The following is an 18,600-nucleotide window of genomic DNA, read 5'->3' as shown; positions in this document are numbered from 1 at the left end:
GAAGCATCAGCGGGAAAGCATCGCGGGTGAGAAGGGGCTCAGTGGGCAGAGATGCCAAAGCTGAACACCTGGGTGCCACAGTGGGACACACGGGCGCCTCCCTAGATGTTTGACCTCCTAGAACTGAACATCTGGAAATCTGGGAACAGAGTGGGGGTAGCTGGGGACTTTCTGTTTCCATCCAGATACTCAGGCAGTGATGTGAGGGTACAGCTGGTAATTTTACAGCTGACCCCAGGATCCCTGGGTGTGTACTGGGAGCCAGGCCCCAGGCAAACTCAGGTCATCAGATGAGGGTCCTGCCCTCAGAGAACTTCAGTCTACGGAGGAGACAGACATGTAAACACATCAAAGACAGTAAAATTAACAAATGTCCTTTGCCAGTGAGGTCAGAGACAGCAGAGATAGCAGCTTTGCAGCAGCGGGATGCCCTGTGTGTCTACCAAGTGCTCACATCCATGGAGCAGGCACAGCCAGGGAGGAACCTGCCCAGGCTCATGCTGCTGGACTCCTGATCCAGTGCTCCCACGATGGACAGGCAATTTACGAACTGCAGATCCTCCCATCCCCCAACCTCCCAGAACCACCTGCCTCATCCCACTTCCACACTGAACAGCTGGAATCCCTCCCCCCAGTTCTGCCATCAAATGGGCCATACAAAATGCAAGGCCATGTTATGCTATGGTAACTATTTTAGAAATGGTGATCAGGGTCTCAGGCTCCTCACAAAGAGCTGATCTTTACACACTAGTCTCACTCGCAGCCAGACCACTTTTACGGTCCCGTTTCTAAGAGACAACACACCCATGTTCCTAGAAAGCTGAGAGTCCTTCTCCTCTGGCTCAGCACTGAGATGAACTTGGAATTATTGAGGGAAAAGACCTTCACCCGGGAGCTCCTCCCTCAAGCCAAGGGGCTTGGGAATTTCCAAGCAAGCCTGAGTAAGGCGCTCCAGTATGATGAAAGAGTGAATTACAGAACAGAGGAGTGCGGAACAGTGCCCCCCAGCGCACCTGGGATGGAGTCTAAGTTTCTTAATATGGCTTAAGAGCACCCCAACATGTGGCCCGTGAGCCTCCCTGGGTGGTCCCCTGAATCTCCTATTCCACCAGTAAGCACTCTCCATGAGTAAATAGGACAGGTAGTGAGTAAAGACAGTCCCTCAGTCTGAATCAATATCACCATCAGCTCCCAACCCCATACTGGTGCTCCTCCTGAACCCTGGGAACACCTGTTTTTCTATACTGATCTAAGGTGGCACTGTACTGCCAAGTATAGTATGAGCATAGGTGTTACGGGAAGCACACTGATTGAAACCGCCTACCCTGGCCAGGCACCATAATAACCATTTGCATGAGTTGTTTTATGACAGGAGATCCTGATAAGGAATACGGAACTAATAAGCCACCACCAACCGGAAGAGTTCGGGAAAGGTCTAAAGGAGACACCGAGTGTCCGTCCACTTCCCAGAATCCCTCTCGCTAGCATCCATCTTGGCTGAGCGATGCGTGTGCCACCAGGAAAGACTCTGAATTAGAATGATTGGTCAAAGACGACCCGGAAACTAATCCTATCACCATAAAACCCGAGACCGCAAGCCACGTGGCAGAGCAGTTCTCCTGGGTTCCCTTATCCTACTGCTCTCCAGCCGGGTGCCCTTTCCCAATAAAATCTCTTGCTTTGTCAGCACAAGTGTCTCCTTAGACAATTCATTTCCGAGTGTTAGACAAGAGCCCAGTTTTGGGCCCTGGAAGGGGTCCGCCCTCCTGCAACATAGGTACGAGTTCCTAGCCCAGCCAGGTACTCATAAGGAGGGGAGGTCGTCTCTATCGTATACAATGAGCATCTTCACCGCAAAGAAAACTCCTGGATAGCAAGGATGCTGTCTCATTCATCCTGACAGCATCTGTAAGGCCTCCCACGGCCCTGCAAAGCCATAGTTGCAGGTGGGGCTGGGAGCTCAGGGTCAGCATTCAACCACGACAGGCAGATGGGAACTGTTACGCTACTCAGCTCGGGCTCCTGAGGCTGGGTTTTGGGAGTGGCCCTTTGTCACACTTCCTCGTCCTGCTCCCGCCCTAGAGAGCTACACAAAGAAGGATCCCAGTTGTCCAGCCTGTGCCATTATAAATTCACAGCCTCCACTCCTGTCGGGCCCTCAGTCTGCCCCACTATTCCTTCACCTGCCAAGGTCAGCTTCTGCTCTCAACCCCTGCCTCCCTCCTCACCTTAGGTCTTGGCCAACAGACCACCTCCCTCTCTCCTTCCCAATGTGGCACTCTTTCTTAGGAAGGAACATCAGTTGTCTACCAACTCCCTACTGCTCCTAATCTTTCTTACTTCTAGTCCCAGAAGAAGAGCTATGCCTCCCCCATCCACTCCTGACCCCTCCTACTGTCAGATTTCAGTCCCTTTTCATAGATGCAGAGAGTGTGAGTGCCCAGACTCTGCAGCCAGATTTCCTCAGTCTGAATTCTAGGTCCTCCCCTCACCGACTGTGTGACCTCAGGTAAATGAAATCACCTATTGGTGTCTCAGTTTTCTCACCTGTAAAATGGGGTTGAATAATACTATGTCCCTGAGAGACTGTGGTGAGGATTCAGCAGGGCAGTGCATATATAAGACTCAGATGCATTCCTGGCACTCAGCTGTGAAGCACTTCTCTCTGGGGTCTCTTCAATCCCTCCCTTTCTCACCAGCCCCAGACTTGTGACCTCGAAGTAAGCCTGGCACAGTGTGGTTCCCAGCAGGGTTTGGTAAACAACTGAAGGAAGGAATAGATGGGTGAAGAGTTCCGCAGTAACTAATTCAAGCCACTGAGTAGATACAGGGTACTTCTCTTTGGGAGAAAGAGAAGGGGAGAAATACATACTGAGCAGCACAAAGCGCACAGCCCACTAAAGAGCTAATAAAGTCCGGCCCAGGCTTTAACCCCAGTTCTCCCTATCACTCTGAGTCACTGCTATTAACATACCAACCCCTGTGCAAAAGACAAAAAGGACCCTCAGAGAGGGAATGGCCTCAAGTCATGCATGAGGCGTGCAACCAGTGGCAGAGCTAGGCCCGTAGCAGTCTTCAGCCTAAACTTTTTTTCCTTTTTGACATGTCCACACCCCAGGGAGTGGTGGGAAATCATAGGCAAGCTGAACTAGAACAAGTATGGCTAGATGGTCAGAAGAAAATAACCACGCTCTGGGTGATCAGGTTGCACGGTCCCAATCAGACCAACCCCTCACCCTGCTCTGGATGACGCTCAGTATAGAGGAGACTGAAGGATTGAGAACCACCTTCTCGATGGGATGGGCTTCACCTCCAGACACAGTGTGAAAATGGGCCAGTAACAATAATTAAACTGACCATGACTTAAACCACCACAATTAACATCCATTACCTCTGAGTGTGTGCCAGGCAGTCAGCTCTGTGGTGGATATGCATTACCTCATTCACTCCTAAACACACCAGGAGGTGGATGCTATTATGAGCCCCAACTTTTCAGATATGGAAACAGGACCTCAGTCATCCAGTCTGAGTTGGTGGAGCTGGAATTCTAACTCCAGCTCAGTCCAGTCCCTTTCTTAAAGTATCAAAAGATCTAAATCCTGGCTCCATCATTCTGCACAAAGTACTTAGTCTCAGCTCCTAAAATGGGGGAAATGATACTTACCTTTCAGGAGTATTTTAGAAATTTACTGTAATAAACCCAAGGTCTAGCACATAATAGGCACTAAATAACAATGGCTGTCTTGGGAGCTGGAGAGGAAAAGCAGAGTACAGTCATTGGAAGGAGGGGTAGAAAGACCTTCCTTGCAAACCTTCTGCATTTCCTTCTGGCACTTCTGCCTAACAGTTTCTTTCCCCCAGGCAAGACCTCTCTCACTCCTATCTCCATGGGCCCTGGTCCTGTTGAAACTACAAGTTCTCCATCAAAAATCCTGCATCCCTTTCTCATCACCCTCTCCATAAAACTACACTGATGGAAGCAGAATAATAGAAAAGTCACCCGCAAGACCAGCAGAAGGCCTTGGCATGGGGGCTATATAGTGCAGGGTCAACTAAACAATCAAGCTCAAACACAGAGACCGTACCAATCATGCCACTGAGGTCCCAAAGTGACTCAGTTCACCCATCCATGGCCCATACATTCAGACTGCATCTCATCCCCAGCAGAGGGTCTGGAGCTCAAAAATATCCCATAATCCTGGAGAATTTATAGCCACCCAACTAGTTCTCTTGGGGAGCCCCTGGGAGTCAGAATAGGGGAGGTGGGGGGTTAGGGACAGGAAATTGGTCCAGCCCCCTTCAAGGTGTTTGTCTGGGGGGTCAGGAGGAATTGCGAGCTAGAGTTATTGCATGTGAAAGACTGTGGAAACTGCAAACCTCGATGCAAATGGTTGGAATTATCATTGCCAATTAGGCTTTTGTCTCTCCTCAAACTCAAAGCAGAGAAGTTCAAGGAGAGGAAACCGTGAGAACTAGGGCAAAAAGATGAGACAGGGAGGTATCCGAAAGGCTTTCTCTGCCCACATCTTCTTTTCTCAAAAGCAGTTTCAAATGGGGCTGGAGGCTTAAATTACAAACTGCCTAGAAGGCGCACTAAGTCGCCAGGAGGTAAAACTGGTTAGGAAACTTTACAGAACCATAACGGGGAGGAAGCAGGCAAGTCCTTTAAACAGAAGAGGAACTGGAAAAGGGCTGGCCTTTTATCTGTGCACTTTGGCTTCTGAGGGCAGGGCTGGCCAGAGGACGTGGGCGCAGCTTGCCGTGTCTCCTGTACAGTCGCTAGGGCTGACCGAGGGGCAGGCGGGGCCATGTGCAGAGCTTCTAGGAAAAGTGCATCTTCTCGTCTGGGCAAAGCCGACTGCACTCTGACCTTGACTGGAGGTGGACAGGAGTGGGAAGCCGGCTCCCAGAGCACATCACATTACCTGCCAAGACCAACCCCCCTCTCTTTGCCTACTGCTCCCCCCTCCACCATCCCCCACAGCGTAAGGTGCTTCTGCTCCCTTCCCTCCCCACCCTGGAAGGCATCACCAGGGAACAGCCTCATCCTGCTTGCTCACTTTCGTATCTCAGCACAAATCCCAGTATCTGGCACACAGTGGGAACTAAAAACATTTCTGGAAAAATTATATGATGATGCTAATTTAAAGATGCAATAACCATGGGTGTCTGGTACTTCATAATCAGTCAATCCTCATAGCAATCAGATGAAACTGAGAGATAGGAAACTAAGACCCAAGAAGGTTAGGTAACTAGCCTTAGGTGACCTATATTCCTGATGAGGGCAATGGTTCTGGGCCCTGCCTGAAAGAGCACTGGCCTGTCCTGGGCCCTGCCTGGAGGCATCCTAGGGGGCTTCTGAGCTGAGTCTGTGCTGTGCTGGGTGAATACCGACTAATTCTTGGTTCTGAAGGTTGAGTCAGGCCAGGATGTTCTGTGGAATGAGGAAGCTAGAGAGGAAGCTTTATGCAAAGAAACAGGCTCACAAGGTAAGAGCCATGGAGAAGTAAAATTGAGTGCTTTCCCCTGCTCTTCCTGACCTGATCGGGAGAAAAGGAATATATATATACACACACACAGACACACATGGACATGCCCTATAAAGGGCATGGCAACCCACTCCAGTATTCTTGCTTGGAGAATTCCCACAGACCGGGAGCCTGGTGGGCTAGAGTCCATGGGGTCCTAAAGAGACATGACTGAAGTGACTTGGCATGCACAGGGGAGGTGGATGGTGGTTAGGGACTGATCTGAAAAAAACCTGCAGGTCCCCGCCCCGCCCAGAGTCCCCGCCCCTGCCTAGTCAAGAGGGGAACACAGGCCAGCAGCAGGGGCCACTGAAGAGACTGGATAGGACCTAGGCCACCACCAGAGACAGCTCCAGGGCTGTGACTTGTGTGGGCCAAGTCTGATGACCTTCTGGCTTTTTTTAAGGGTAGTCAAGCATGCAGAGTGGCCCTGGTACAACTCACTCGCTATTAGGGACTGCAGATTTGTGCTACTCCATCCATATGCTAAAGCCCTAACCTCCACTATGATAGTATTTGAAGATGGAGACTTTACAAGGGAATTAGGTTTAGAAGAGGTCATGAGGGTGGGGTCCTCATGATGGGACAGGTGCCCATCACCAGAGCAGTAACTCTCGATCTCTAATATAAATGTCGTCAAACTGAAACTGAAGTCGCTCAGTTGTGTCCGACTCTGCGACCCCATGGACTGTAGCCTACCACGCTTTTCCATCTGGATATGGGATTTTCCAGGCAAGATATACTGGAGTGGGTTGCCATGTCATCAAATAAGCCTCAAAAAAAAAAAAAAAAAAATCAGAAACGAAAAAAAAAAAAAAACTTACAACGCTGAAAGCCAATCACATCATTGCACCTAAACTCAGACTGCTTGAGTTATGATCAGGCAGTATCAGCCAAGAGGGGACAGTCCAGTCTGGTGACTTTCATCTTCTCGGATGAAAAGTCTGGCTAGAAGGAATCATTTGCTTGAAGGGTCCAGGCTTTTCAAATGACTGCCCTCAGGGACCTTTAAAGCCAGACCATAAAAACCAGCAAGGGCTCTCAGGTAGAGGAACAGCATAAGCAAAGGCATGGAGGCCTGATCAGGGACTGTGTGAGAGAGAGGAAAGGAGAGAGGCCTAGAACAGGTCGGCAGCACGGGAGACCAACCAAAGCAGCAAGTATGGGTGAAATTAAACATTTTTAAGTGACCCTGGAGAAGCTCACATGAACTCTGAGTAGAGAAAGGAAAAGAAAGAGGCCTTTGTTTACAAGGAACAGACAAGGAAGAGAAGACACCAAAGCATTCCAGGATGGAGAGATAGAGAAATTCAACAGTGACCTGTGGTGTCATGGAGTCCTCACTAATGGACTAGCGATAGCACTGAACTGCTTCCGTGTCTCAGGTGGGCAGTCAGAGGCTTTCTATGAATCTAGAGGCCAAGATGCAGCATCCTGTTAGCATCCAGAGCTGCCAACACCTCAACCACAGGATACAACACAGGGCCCCAACTTCAGAACTGGAAAACATCCAGTCTCATTTTGTAATCAACTTTGAGCATATTTTGAGCTAGGTTTTGAAGCTGGGTTGATTAGGAAAGAAAAGACAGCCGCAGTAATAATTACAATAGAATGTAAAATATCTAAGCGGTGAAAGAATAGCATAAAATGCCATCACACATTTCACGGAGGGAAAGAATAGATGTGGCTGCGTCATCAAAGAAAGGCTTGCACCAAGTCCTCCCAAGCAGATGAGATTTAGAAGCATTCTGGGAAGACTCCCTGGAGGAGGTACAGCATGGAGCTGAACCTTAGAGATCTCAGAGGATTCAGGAGTAGAAGAGAAAAGAAGGAAATTCCTGCAGAGGGAGGGGGCCCAGCATATGCAACAGCATTTCCAAGCTTGGGGCAACGTTCTGTGTTCCAGAGGATATTCTGCGCAGATTTAAAAGCCTGTGGATCCTGGAGGAGCTGCTAGGCCAGACAGCTTGGCAGCCGCTGAGCAGAGCTGAAGGCTGGGCCACCGGCTGCCTGTGGATTAAGTGGGCGGACAGAGAGCCAGTGATGGGAGATAAAAGGGAGTGAAGTGGATAATATTTAGAAGCAAACTCGAGGGGGAAAGAAACACGGCCGCCTGGCTGGCTGGCTGCAGGCTCGTCCTATTCTTCAGCTTCCTCCCTCGGAAAGCTGCATTACCAGGCGACCTCTTCCTGGCTTTGAGAGATGTCCAAATGGGAACTATTAACAAAGGCACGCTCCCATTTTTATCTCCGTCACAAAGTCAGGCTTTTCTTTGGCCTGGGGAGGGCGGGAGGCTGAGTTGTGGGGAGGAGATCACTGTGTTTGAGGATGGGACGTCTTGGAATTCTTGAGAACTGGTCCCTTCCAACTCTAAGATGTTAGAAGTCTGTGTGTATGAGCTGAAAAGTCTTCAAAGCTAAGGGGCTAGGATTTCACGATGTGAAGATTCTTCGAGTCCAAAAATGCCTCTGAGGCTAATGTTCTAAGATTTCACCATTCTTAGATTCCCTGAGTCTCCAAGTCCCAGCTCAGAGATTCTGTAAATCAGGAAGACTTCATGCTGTGAACTTCTGATTCAGAGACAAGAATATTTCATGACATCTTGGTCACACCTCCGGCTTTATGGCCTCACTCTCCTTTGATGGAAGGACGTGAGCCATCCTGTGAGTCTGCTTCTGAGCTTAATAACATTAAATGTTTAAGTCTGAAATTAACCAAGTCAGGGGAAAAAAGAAAAAAGGACGGAGCCTGCTGTGCTAGCAGGGGCTCTTTGCAAGCAGCTCTCTGGGCACACAAAGAAATTGAGAGTACACATGTCTAGGGGTCGGGCCTTGGGGGTCCTCCAGGTGACTTCCACACCATGTGACAGATATTTGCTGAACAGCTCCTGACCACAGGGCTGGGATGGGAGCCACAGCGGGTGCTGCAGGCTGCAGAAGCAGCCGGCTCCCAGGCCAGGATCTGGAGTTACAAGTGTGGACTAGGCCAGCCTGTGCTTGGAGCCAACACTGACCCCGAGGCTCTCACTCTGTAGGTGACACTGGGGAGAAGATGGCTTAGCATGGTTGCAGGTCCTTAGGGGTGCCCAGCTGGTCTTAAGAGAGGTGTCTTTTTTTGGGGAGGGCAGACAGATCTGATAGGAAGCCACAAATAGGGATGAGTGCTGTGGACGTGAGAGGCCAAAGGTCAGTGCTATAGCAATAGCTGCCATGGAGGCCCAGCAGGTCGGGGCGGGGGGTAGGAACAGCCATTCTTGGAGGATGGGAAGTGAGGGGTGGGTTCCATGAGATGGGAATGTATGAGAGCAAGAGAAAGGTGATGTGCAGGCAGGACTCAGGGGAGACTAACACACAGGCTTTTCATGCCTCGGTTTCCACGGCATGTTAAGAAGAAAGCACTGATAACGCCCCTGGCTTGGCAGTAAACTCCCCAGGGGAAAAATCCAGGCTGCTCCCCAGTGTCTGCTCCCCGTACTATCCTGGCTGACACTAAGATGCTCTGGCTGAATGAATGGGGAAGCCAGTGAGGGGGGAGTCCTGGGGAAGGGCAGGCTGCAAGGCTGGGCAGCTGTATACCAGACTGCGCCACGACGGGCTGGGGCTCCATCCTCTTGACAGGCTGGAAGCAAGAAGCAGCAGGTCACCCACTGGAACCAGCAGGCTTCAGGACGAGTACATTAGGTATAGGCAGCAGCCCGCCATAGACAAGCTGGCCAGCCCCTCCCAACCGCGGAGAACTCAGCCTGGAAATCTCAGGGTACCTCCAAAGTACCAGGACTGCAGAAGAGCACACGGAAGTCAGAACTGGGCGGGTCCTGGCAACTGCGGGACAGAGCGGGCAATCCAGGCCCGGAGAGGGATAGGACAAGCCGAAAGTCATGGCCAAGGTAGAAACAGGCTAGGCCCAGAGCCTGTTTTGTACTCCACTGCCCGCTTTATTATTTCCACATTTTGTGTCCTTGTAGGATGGTGAGGAGCTATTAAAGTTCAAGGAGGGAGCTCTTCACTGTGGCTTGTGCCATCTTTCTTCATTCATTCATTCCATAGTGCTGGACGAAGGAAGGGAAGCAGGGATGGTCATATCATTGTTTCTGACCATTCATTCTCTCTCTAAATCCTAATTAAGCACCCTATAATATGTGCTGTTCCCTCAGATGTATTAATAGACCTAGGGCCTATGACTATAACCAAGGAGACCCTTTATTCAGTTGTGCTGCCGAGCCTGTGTTAGGGCGCTGTCTTCACCTTGGTCCCTTGGAAAGCTGGGCAAGCCTTCAGAAGAAAGAAAGTGCGCTAAATCGTGTCCAACTCTTGCGATCCCATGAACTGTAGCCTTCCAGGCTCCAGGCAAGAACTCCTATTTTAGAATCAGATCCAATTTCTAAGCCAGGGAGAAAACCAGTTTCAGCACTTTTCAATGATCTCTTTCAATACATTTTTAAAGTATTTTTTATTTTTTAGCAAGATACGATGATCTCCCTGCACTATAATACACACACACACACACATCACCAGATCATGCCATCTGACTGTTCAAAACAAAATTACGTCAGCTCTCGGAATCTTGAAAAACATACTCTGGCATCAGACACACTTACGCTTGAATCCTGAGTCCACCTGACCTGGCTGTATAATCACAACCGAATGACTTAACCTATTAAGCCTTAATTTATTGTCTGTAAAAGAGATACAATGACAGGCCTTGTCACATCTCTGGGAGGATTAGAGATGATGTAATTACGATGTCTAATAGAGTGCCCTATATGGAGACACAGCTCAATAAATGATGACTTTGGGCTTTCTAACTCCTTTGAGAGGAGGCTGTAGAAGTTTACAAACATCTTGGTCACCCTTGGCAGCCACGCCCAAGCCACACACACTGGATGAACAGCGTCGGCGTCTGAGTTAAATCACAGCCAAGTTCAGAATGGCAGCGTCCTCGTATTTTCATCTTGCCTCGGAGAACCACGTAACTTAGAGGGCTCCTCATCCAGCGCCTCCACCGTACTGAGTGGGGGCCACTGAGGCCCCCTAGAGGGAGAAGGAGGTCCCCTAATCAGTCCACTGCGTTCGGGGCAGCTGGTACCAATCCCCAGAGGCAGCCAGCAGAGCTGATTGAAATGGGCAGGTCTCAAGATTGTCACAAGATCTAGACTCGAGACTCAGGCATCCCCAGGCCCCTGAGCACAGGGGCTGCCACCTCCTGTTACTCCAGCTTTACTTTGTTCAGCAAAGCACAGGCAGTGGACATGGCTGCTGGAAGAAGGTGCCAACAGGTGAAGGCGATGCTTCCCACGCAGCCTTCTTTCCTTGTCCTGAAGCCTCCCAGACTCTTTTCCAAGCACGGGCCCTACGGCTAGGTAGTCCTTTTACCCTCCTGACCACCCCCCACAGGTCACATCGGTTCACATCCTCACAAAACCAGCTCAGTTGTAAAAAAAAAAAAAAAAGTCTAGTCACTACTGCTCCATTCAATAATAAACAAGAACGCCAGAGTTATACACGAGTCATTGGCTTTGGAGCCAGAGCTGGGAAAACCTAGAAGCTAGACTCCCATCCCTCAGCCCACTATCCTGAGCTGCCTATAAACACATCAGAGAAATCCTTAGAGGACCTGCCTTTACCATCCCTGCTCCAGCCACAGAGCCAAAGGAAATAATTTCTCTACAAGGATAAATTCTCCAGGAAGTAAACTGTTAAGCCCTTTGCTATGCTAATGTGCTAAGTCACTTCAGTCCGACTCTGTGCGACCCCATAGACGGCAGCCCACCAGGCTCCCCCGTCCCTGGGATTCTCCAGGCAAGAACACTGGAGTGGGTTGCCATTTCCTTCTCCAGTGCATGAAAGTGAAAAATGAAAGTGAAGTTGCTCAGTAGGGTCCGACTCTTAGCGACCCCATGGATTGCAGCCTAACAGGCTCCTCCGTCCATGGGATTTTCCAAGCAAGAGTACTGGAGTGGGGTACCATTGCCTTACCCTAAAGGAAAGAAGGGTACAAAAGAAAGTACTGAAGGAAGAACTGCAAGACACGAACCACCTAGACGCAGGATGTCCAGGGACTCCACCTAGGGCAGCACGGGGATTGCGTCCTTCCTTTAAGTCAGGCAGACTGGCTCTGTTCCTTATTAGCCATGTGGCCTTGGCCAAGTCATCCAGGCTTTTGGAGTGCCCACCTAAGAAAGTCATAGGGTTGTGAGACTCCGACAGATGAAAAAGCATGCAGAGCCTCCTGCGGGGTGCCTGGCACATGGAGTTGATTATAATCGTCCCATGGAATGTCGGGGTTGAGTGGCTTGAATGATGACCTAATCCCGGTGTCTCATTTCACAGATGGGAAAAACAAGGGCCAGAGAGGGGAAGTGACTTGCTCAAGGTCACATAGCAAACACATGGTGATACTGGGTTCAGTGCGCTCAGTTCATATTAAAATTAGAGACCAGGGCCACGAAGCTTGATCTTTCATGCTGTGCAAAGATGGAAGAAACTTTTACATAAGTCCTACCTTTAGCCGGTATAGCTTTCTTTCTCCATTTAGCTAGGGAAAATGTGGTATATTCTGACTAGAAGAAAATATAAGACTTTTGAGAAATACTAAAATCAAAACTAAAATCCCAGATCTTAACAAAACGCACTCTCTTTTCAAGCTTTTTTTTCCCCTCACCATCTTCTCTCATTGCTCCCCCCTCCCCAAATATTTTGCAATAACAGTAATGCTGGGAGGAAAGAAAAAATAAAAATCTGATGCACTTAACAGATATTTCAGTACAATAATGCATCACAGATGTTCATATCAAACTGTGCACGCGTGCATACAATTTTACTGAGAAGGCTGTTGTTGCATTTCTGACTTTGGGGTTGGGGATCCCTAACAACTCCATCTGCCCAGGCTCTGGAATCGCTCCCTTCCCAGTTAGCCCATGTCTGCCCACGAGTATGGAGGAGAGATTTCATCACCTTGCTCCAAAATGATAACAGGACAAATTGGCGGGGTCAGGCACTCTGGCAGGTGGTGAAGGGTGTGCAGATTAGGGAACCGAGAGGAGTCCTGTTTTCTTTTGTTCAGGACTTGCTTCCTGCAGCCCTCTCAGGGAGCTGGACCCAAGAACAATTTTAAGAGAGGGCCCAGGCTGGTGATGGGGTGGGTGCATTTTTGAAACCAGAGATTTGAGTCTGTTTGATCTTCAAACATGGGCTTTGGAGACTGTCAGCGGGCTTCTTGCTGGCCGATGAATGGCTCTCAGGAACTTTTCCTAAAATATAACCTCGCATGCTTTCCAGCAAATGTTTTCCACCTACCAGAGCCATCCTTTGGTTGCACAGCAGTGTTTCCAGACCTCGAAGAAGGATAGTTTTGTTGTTTTAAGAGAGACAGATTAAAGCCAGGGGCTGTTTAACCAGAGTCTGTGTGCTCCCTTGGGCTTTGGTCGGATTCCTCTGTGGTTGGTACAAAGAGGGTGTTGAGAGGGACAGTGGGTCGCCCACCTTCACAGCCTAAAAAAAGACATCGAGGCCAGACATGAGGCCTCTGAACAGAGAGGCCTCCCACAAACCTGTCTCCAAAATGAGATGGGCGGTGAGCACTAGGGAGCCTAACACAGATAATATCAGCTCCTGAGGCTGGCAAGGGAAAAGTCACTTCAGAGGGAGCGAGCCGGTACGTTCAGAGGAATCAGTGCTGGGCCAGAGAATGCACAGGATTTTTCCCTGCGGAGAAGGAGTCAGGCGTAGTCAGAACCCTGCGGGGCGTGACTAACTGCCCCAATATTCCTGCCACCGGGCCCTCTGGGTAAGGACTCCACAATTATGGGAGAGCCAGCAGGAGAACCGACAAACCCGCCTTTCATTTGGCCGGCAAATCAATCTGGCTTCTTACCTCCCTGGGGACAATATTGCATTTCCCCTGGAAAAACAAAAGCCAGAGATCTCTGAAGGGGGATCAGTTTCTGCTCCTGTTTCCCTGGTGAAGAGCTTGCAGCATCTCAGGAACACAAGCAGGTCTGGTTCCAGCAGTAGAGCTTCTAGTCCAGCCAATTTACCGGGCTGGCTCCTTCCTGGAAAAGCATGTCTTGGGGACCACGCCTCACTTGGGGCATGGGCCCATGCTCCTTGCAGGAGCCACCAACCCCTGACTCGGAGCGCCTGTTCTGGGATTGACAGCCCGTCTCAAGGCGCAGATGTGAACTCATTGTTCCCAGGGCCTCAGAGTTGAGTTTGGGGCCAGTGAGTTGTGAGTGACCTCTGCCCATGGAGACAAGGCTTTTAACAACACTTTGCTGGATAAGCTCCGCCCTCCTCCCTGCCCCCATGCCTGAGGTTCAGAAATCAGAACTGTCAACCTTGAAGTGAACACATCTCTCTGAAATTATGAACCCCCAAACTATACTTGCTGACTTTCTCTCAGCCTAGGGAGGCGGTCCAAGGGGCACATGGAGTTCTGTAGAGGCTCCGGGAAATTTGGCAGCTCTTAACCTCAACCTGCAAGCCAGGGCCACCAGACACCAGGTCTATTGCACCTCTCCTGCCTCCCAACCCCAGGAAGCATATCTCCCTCTGTGCGTCCTCCTTACAGGTACACACACACACTCACACACACACATACACACACAACGGCTACCCAGATGCAGCCTCCCAATGGCCTCAGGACAGCCTCCTGCTCTTGAGACCCCGGGGCCTCAGGGAAAGTCAGACGCAAAGTGGCAACTCTCTCTGTTTCTCATCACTGTGATGCTCCGAGGGAAATTCTTTCTTCTCGGGCAGGCACAGCAGGTGGGGAGTGTATATATCCCCGCCAGGGAGCACACTGAGACAGAAGCACACCTGAACTCTCACCCCCAAGCCCAGCATACACCAGTCTGTCCTCATACCACCACAAAGGCAGCCCAAGAGCTGCCCCACAGCTCGAAAGATCCTCTCCCTTTAAGGCAAGGACAGGATCTGGCCACAGGAGGAAGACAGTCTGAGAAGAGGAGAAAGCCACATGGGAACGGCTGGGCTCTGGGACCCAGGCGCCCCGTGCTTACCTGGGAGAAGTTGAGCCCATTGAGCGGGTGGCATTGCTCCTCCACGCGCTCCACGGCCCCGGTGCTCTTCTTCATCTTCTCAGCCTGCTGGGCTAGGTAAAGGTCAAGCACTGGCACGCCACGGGAGCGAACGTCGGTCTCCGTCAGCGAGTTCACCATAAGCATCACCCACACCGGCCTCTTGCGCTCCCAGTTGCCCGCGATGGCATTGAATAGGTAGTCAGCGTAGAGCCCCTTGCCCCGTTGCGCGGGTGTCATCCATGACGGCATCATCAGTTTCACGTAGTCCAGGTGGCGCTTCAGACGCCAGTAGAGTTCGCGGGGCAGCACATCCTGCAGGTTCTCCCCGTGCGGCAGCAGCTGGCAGCTGGCCAGTGCGGAGATCGTGTAGGGGTCGGTCAGGTCCAGCTCGAAGTAGACGCGGGCGCTGGCCTGGAAGGCTGCCTTGGAGTTGTCCGGGATGAAGTCCCAGACGCGGGTGTAGGGGACATGGATGGTGCCAAACAGATAGGCTGGGGGGTCACGCCGAATAGTCCACAGGAAGGAGTTCAGGTCCCTCTGCTGCAGAAGGAGAGGTGAAGGAAGGCAGTCAGGCTGAAGCCAGCAGAAGGTTAGAACAGAGGGGGCAGGTGGAGGTGGGGATAGAAGACAGAGACCGACCGAGGGCCATGGGAAGGAGCAAGGGCTTTGGAAACTAAGACCCACATTCAAATCCTGGCTTTGGCCTGTCTTGGCTGTATGATCTTAAGCACACTTTTTCACTTTCCACAGACTCAGTTTCCCCATCTGTAAAATGGGAGCTGAGAGCAGCCACCTCAAAGATTGTTGGGAGAATGAAAAGACACAATCTATGTAAATAAGCCCGGAGAGCAGTGCCAGGCTCAGAGGGAGTGAAGGTAGTGAAGGAAGCTCTCGTTATGATTGGCTCTAGCTATGAGTGCCAAGGACTGCCACACCACCTGAGAATATTTAATCTTGGCCAAGCCAAACCTTCACCGGCGGTGTTTCGTGTGGAGGGTGGGGAGAGGGGGACCAAGAGTCCTGCTCTGGCAAGAAGGGAGGAAGTCATATAACTTTTAAATCCAACCATTAGAAGATACACGCCAAGAGCACTTTGAAAGCAGAACACCTATTAAAAATAGCCTATTTAAACAGCTACTTCCCCATTCAGCAGGGCGGATGCAGTTTTCTTTTTGGAGGGCAGGTCTGGGGTGTCAGCTACTCTGCTTCACCAGCTGAAACCACAGATGAGAAAGTGCTTTAAAACCTGCAGGCTAAGTAAAGTCTCAGGCCCTGGTTTGGGACGGAAAGATTCCACAGAATTAGTCCCAAGAAATGTACAGGCTTTCCAGGCTCCTCCCCTTAAAAGGTGTACCTGGACTCCAAGTCCAATTGTCTGCCATCACCTAGGCTCTGAAGAGGAATGTATGTGTGTGTGTGTGTGTGTGTGTATGTGTATAGAGATGAAGGAGGGTCATGAAGACGTGGGTCATTTCTCCAATCCAGTTTAGGTCCAGGGGTCAAGGGACATGAGAAAGGGTCTCTGGTGTCTCTCAGGCAGTCATTTTCCACCCTGGAACACCCCCTGGACTGTCCACTGCCCGCCACCACCTGCAAGCTTTCCGTCAACTCATAACATTTTTCTGCCTGATTCTAGTACAAAAGAAAAGTATCTGTTGGGGTGGGAAAAGGGAATAGTACCTTACTTTACCAACAGCCAACAAATGTAAATCTCAGCATCCTGGTGAGAGGCTAGCACTGAGGACTCTGCCTGTCGCCAAGCTCCCTGTTTCCATACAAGTCAGGTCGCTGGAGGTGCACCTTGCCCAAGGTCAACTAACTGGGCTGCCAGTGAGGACCCTACAGACGGTTTCCTGCTCCCTGGTCTCCAATCCAGGGCTATTTTCAAGGCACTAATTTACACTTTGAGGGAGAAAGACTGAGGGAAATCAAGGGATTCCTTAGTTTGGAAGGAAAATTAGGAAACCTAGTAATTACTCAATCCCCAAAGAAATATTAGGCCAGCATGTCCTGGCACTTTCTTTTCCTCTCCTCTGGAATCTTCATCCTTTTTGTGAAACCAGGGGCACTTGGGAGCGTGGGTGCTGGGGTCTGGGCTAGAGATGCAGAAAGTTTGCCTGAGGTCACCGGCGGGGATCAAGAGAAAGAGGGGAGCTTGCGAGGAGTCTGGGCGTGTGTGAACGAGAGGAAGGCGCAGAGAAGAGAAAGGCAAGGAACTGCAGAAACAGTGTCATAAGTGGGAAGAGAGGAACCAGAGGGTAAAGACGGATCAAAGTAAGACGGGAGTCCAAAAGGGCACAGAGAGGAAAGGTCCAAGCAGGACCGAAAGTCCGAGGAGAGCCCGAGAGCGTCAGCGGGTGGGGAAGGAGCTGGAGAGGGAGCGCCCCAACTCGGTTCCCCGCACGGGGCAGGAGCTCGGGAGGCAGAAGCCAGGGCAGGGCGCCCGAGGCACTGCCCGGAGCGCAGAGGTGGAACGGGTGGGCCGAAGTGGGTGCGGAAGGCAGGACCCCCAAACCATCGTCCCCGAGGGGCTGGAGTGGCCGGGCGGCCGGGAGAGTGGCCGGGCGGGCGCTCGCTCACCGATCCGGGCGGCCGGCACTGTCCTCCGTCCGGGGGCTGCGGGCGGGCGCGGGCGGTGGCCAGGAGGGCGGCGAGCAGCGGCCCTGCCAGGGCGGCGTGCATCCTGCCGGGCCTGCGGGGCGCGGGGGACCGTCCTGGGAGGCGCCCCCTCAGCGGGGCAGGCAGCCCCCGGCTGGGCACAGAGGTTCCTCCGCAGCGCGGGGCTCCGGACGCGGGATGCCGGGAGCCCTTTGGGGCGTGGCCGTATGTCCCTGCCGGACCCGGGGGTCCCTTTGGGGCGGGGCTCCGTCTGCGGTAAGAGGGGGATCCTCTGGGGCGGGGCCCCCTCACCGCGGCGCGCCGCCCGCTTGGACGAGCCCCGGGGCTGTGAGAGCGCGCCGGGGTCCCGGGACGCGCGGAGGTCCCGGAGCTGCGTCGCGGTCCAGGGGTGCGCGGTGTTCCCGGAGCAGTACCGGGACGGCGGGCGCGCGAGGACCCGGGGTTATGCTGGGGACCCGGGGCGCGCAAGGGTCCCAGGGGTGCGCGGTGCTCCAGGGGGCGCGCGGTGGGACAAGTGCGGAGGCGGGCGCGGCGGGGGCGGGGGGCGGGTCTGGGGCGCCCGGTGGCCCCCGAGCGGGGCTCAGAGGGGCGGCGGGCGGCCGCGCGGCCGCTGCCCGGGCTCCGCCATGCTGCTCCGCGGCCGGGAGGGAAGGAGAGAGGAGGGCGGGAGAGCGGCGCGGAGCCGGGCCGGGCGGGGGGCTGGGGCCGCCGGGGCGGGGGGAGGGGAGGACCCGGCGCGGGGGGCGGGGGGCCGGGGCCGCGCCGGGCCGGGCCGGGCCGCAGGGAGTCCGGGCGAGCTCTGCGCCCGGGCGCGGCGAGGCGGGGTCTGATGGGCATGGCAGGCGCTCGCTCGCTCCTCTCCTGTTCCCTCGCTCGCTACCTCATACACACGCGCGGAGGGAGGCGAAGCCCGCAGCAGCCACTTCCCAACTTTCCAAACTTCCCAGCGCAACTTTTTCCTCTCCTCCCCTGCCCGCGCCTCCTCCTCGATCTCCCTCCCTCCTCCCTTCGCCAGCTCCCCTCCGGGCCGCAGCTTCCGCGCGCGGCCACCAGAGGGCGCCTGGGCCGATATCCGAAAGGCCAACTTCAATCCGCTCCGCTCTGGACTCCACTGGCCCGGGCAGAGGCAAACGTGGGGACATGGACCAGACAAGTCCTGGAGCCGTGAACAGCGAGAGAGGAGAGGGACAGGAGTGGGTCGGCGCTCCCAGACTGGCTGGAAGGCAGCACTCAAAGGAAATCCCCGGAAGCTGGTATCTACAACTTTGTATCAAACCCCTGTTCCCAATGCTGGCACGTGATTAGTAGGTGTTCTGCAGACACTAGCTGCGTTAAAACCGAACAACAAAATGATCTTCCTCAAAATTTCTTCATACTTAAACCATTTAAACAGCTTTATCCATCTATATCTTT

General features: G+C 52.5%; 1 protein-coding gene across 1 annotated transcript in view; it reads right to left on the bottom strand.

The window, feature by feature from the left end:
• The window catches only part of TRABD2B (TraB domain containing 2B), a 222,618-nt gene extending 204,018 nt beyond the window's left edge, over nucleotides 1-18,600 (bottom strand). The window contains 2 exon segments of the mRNA XM_070368096.1: nucleotides 14,548-15,108; nucleotides 17,149-18,600. Of these exon segments, the coding sequence (XP_070224197.1) occupies nucleotides 14,548-15,108; nucleotides 17,149-18,024 (1,437 nt within the window). The 5' untranslated portion in view covers nucleotides 18,025-18,600.

Source organism: Bos mutus, chromosome 3 (assembly GCF_027580195.1).
Source record: "Bos mutus isolate GX-2022 chromosome 3, NWIPB_WYAK_1.1, whole genome shotgun sequence".
Taxonomy (NCBI): Eukaryota; Metazoa; Chordata; class Mammalia; order Artiodactyla; family Bovidae; genus Bos; species Bos mutus.
The sequence above is the reverse complement of the archived record's forward strand: the minus strand, read 5'-3'. Positions and strand labels throughout refer to the sequence as shown.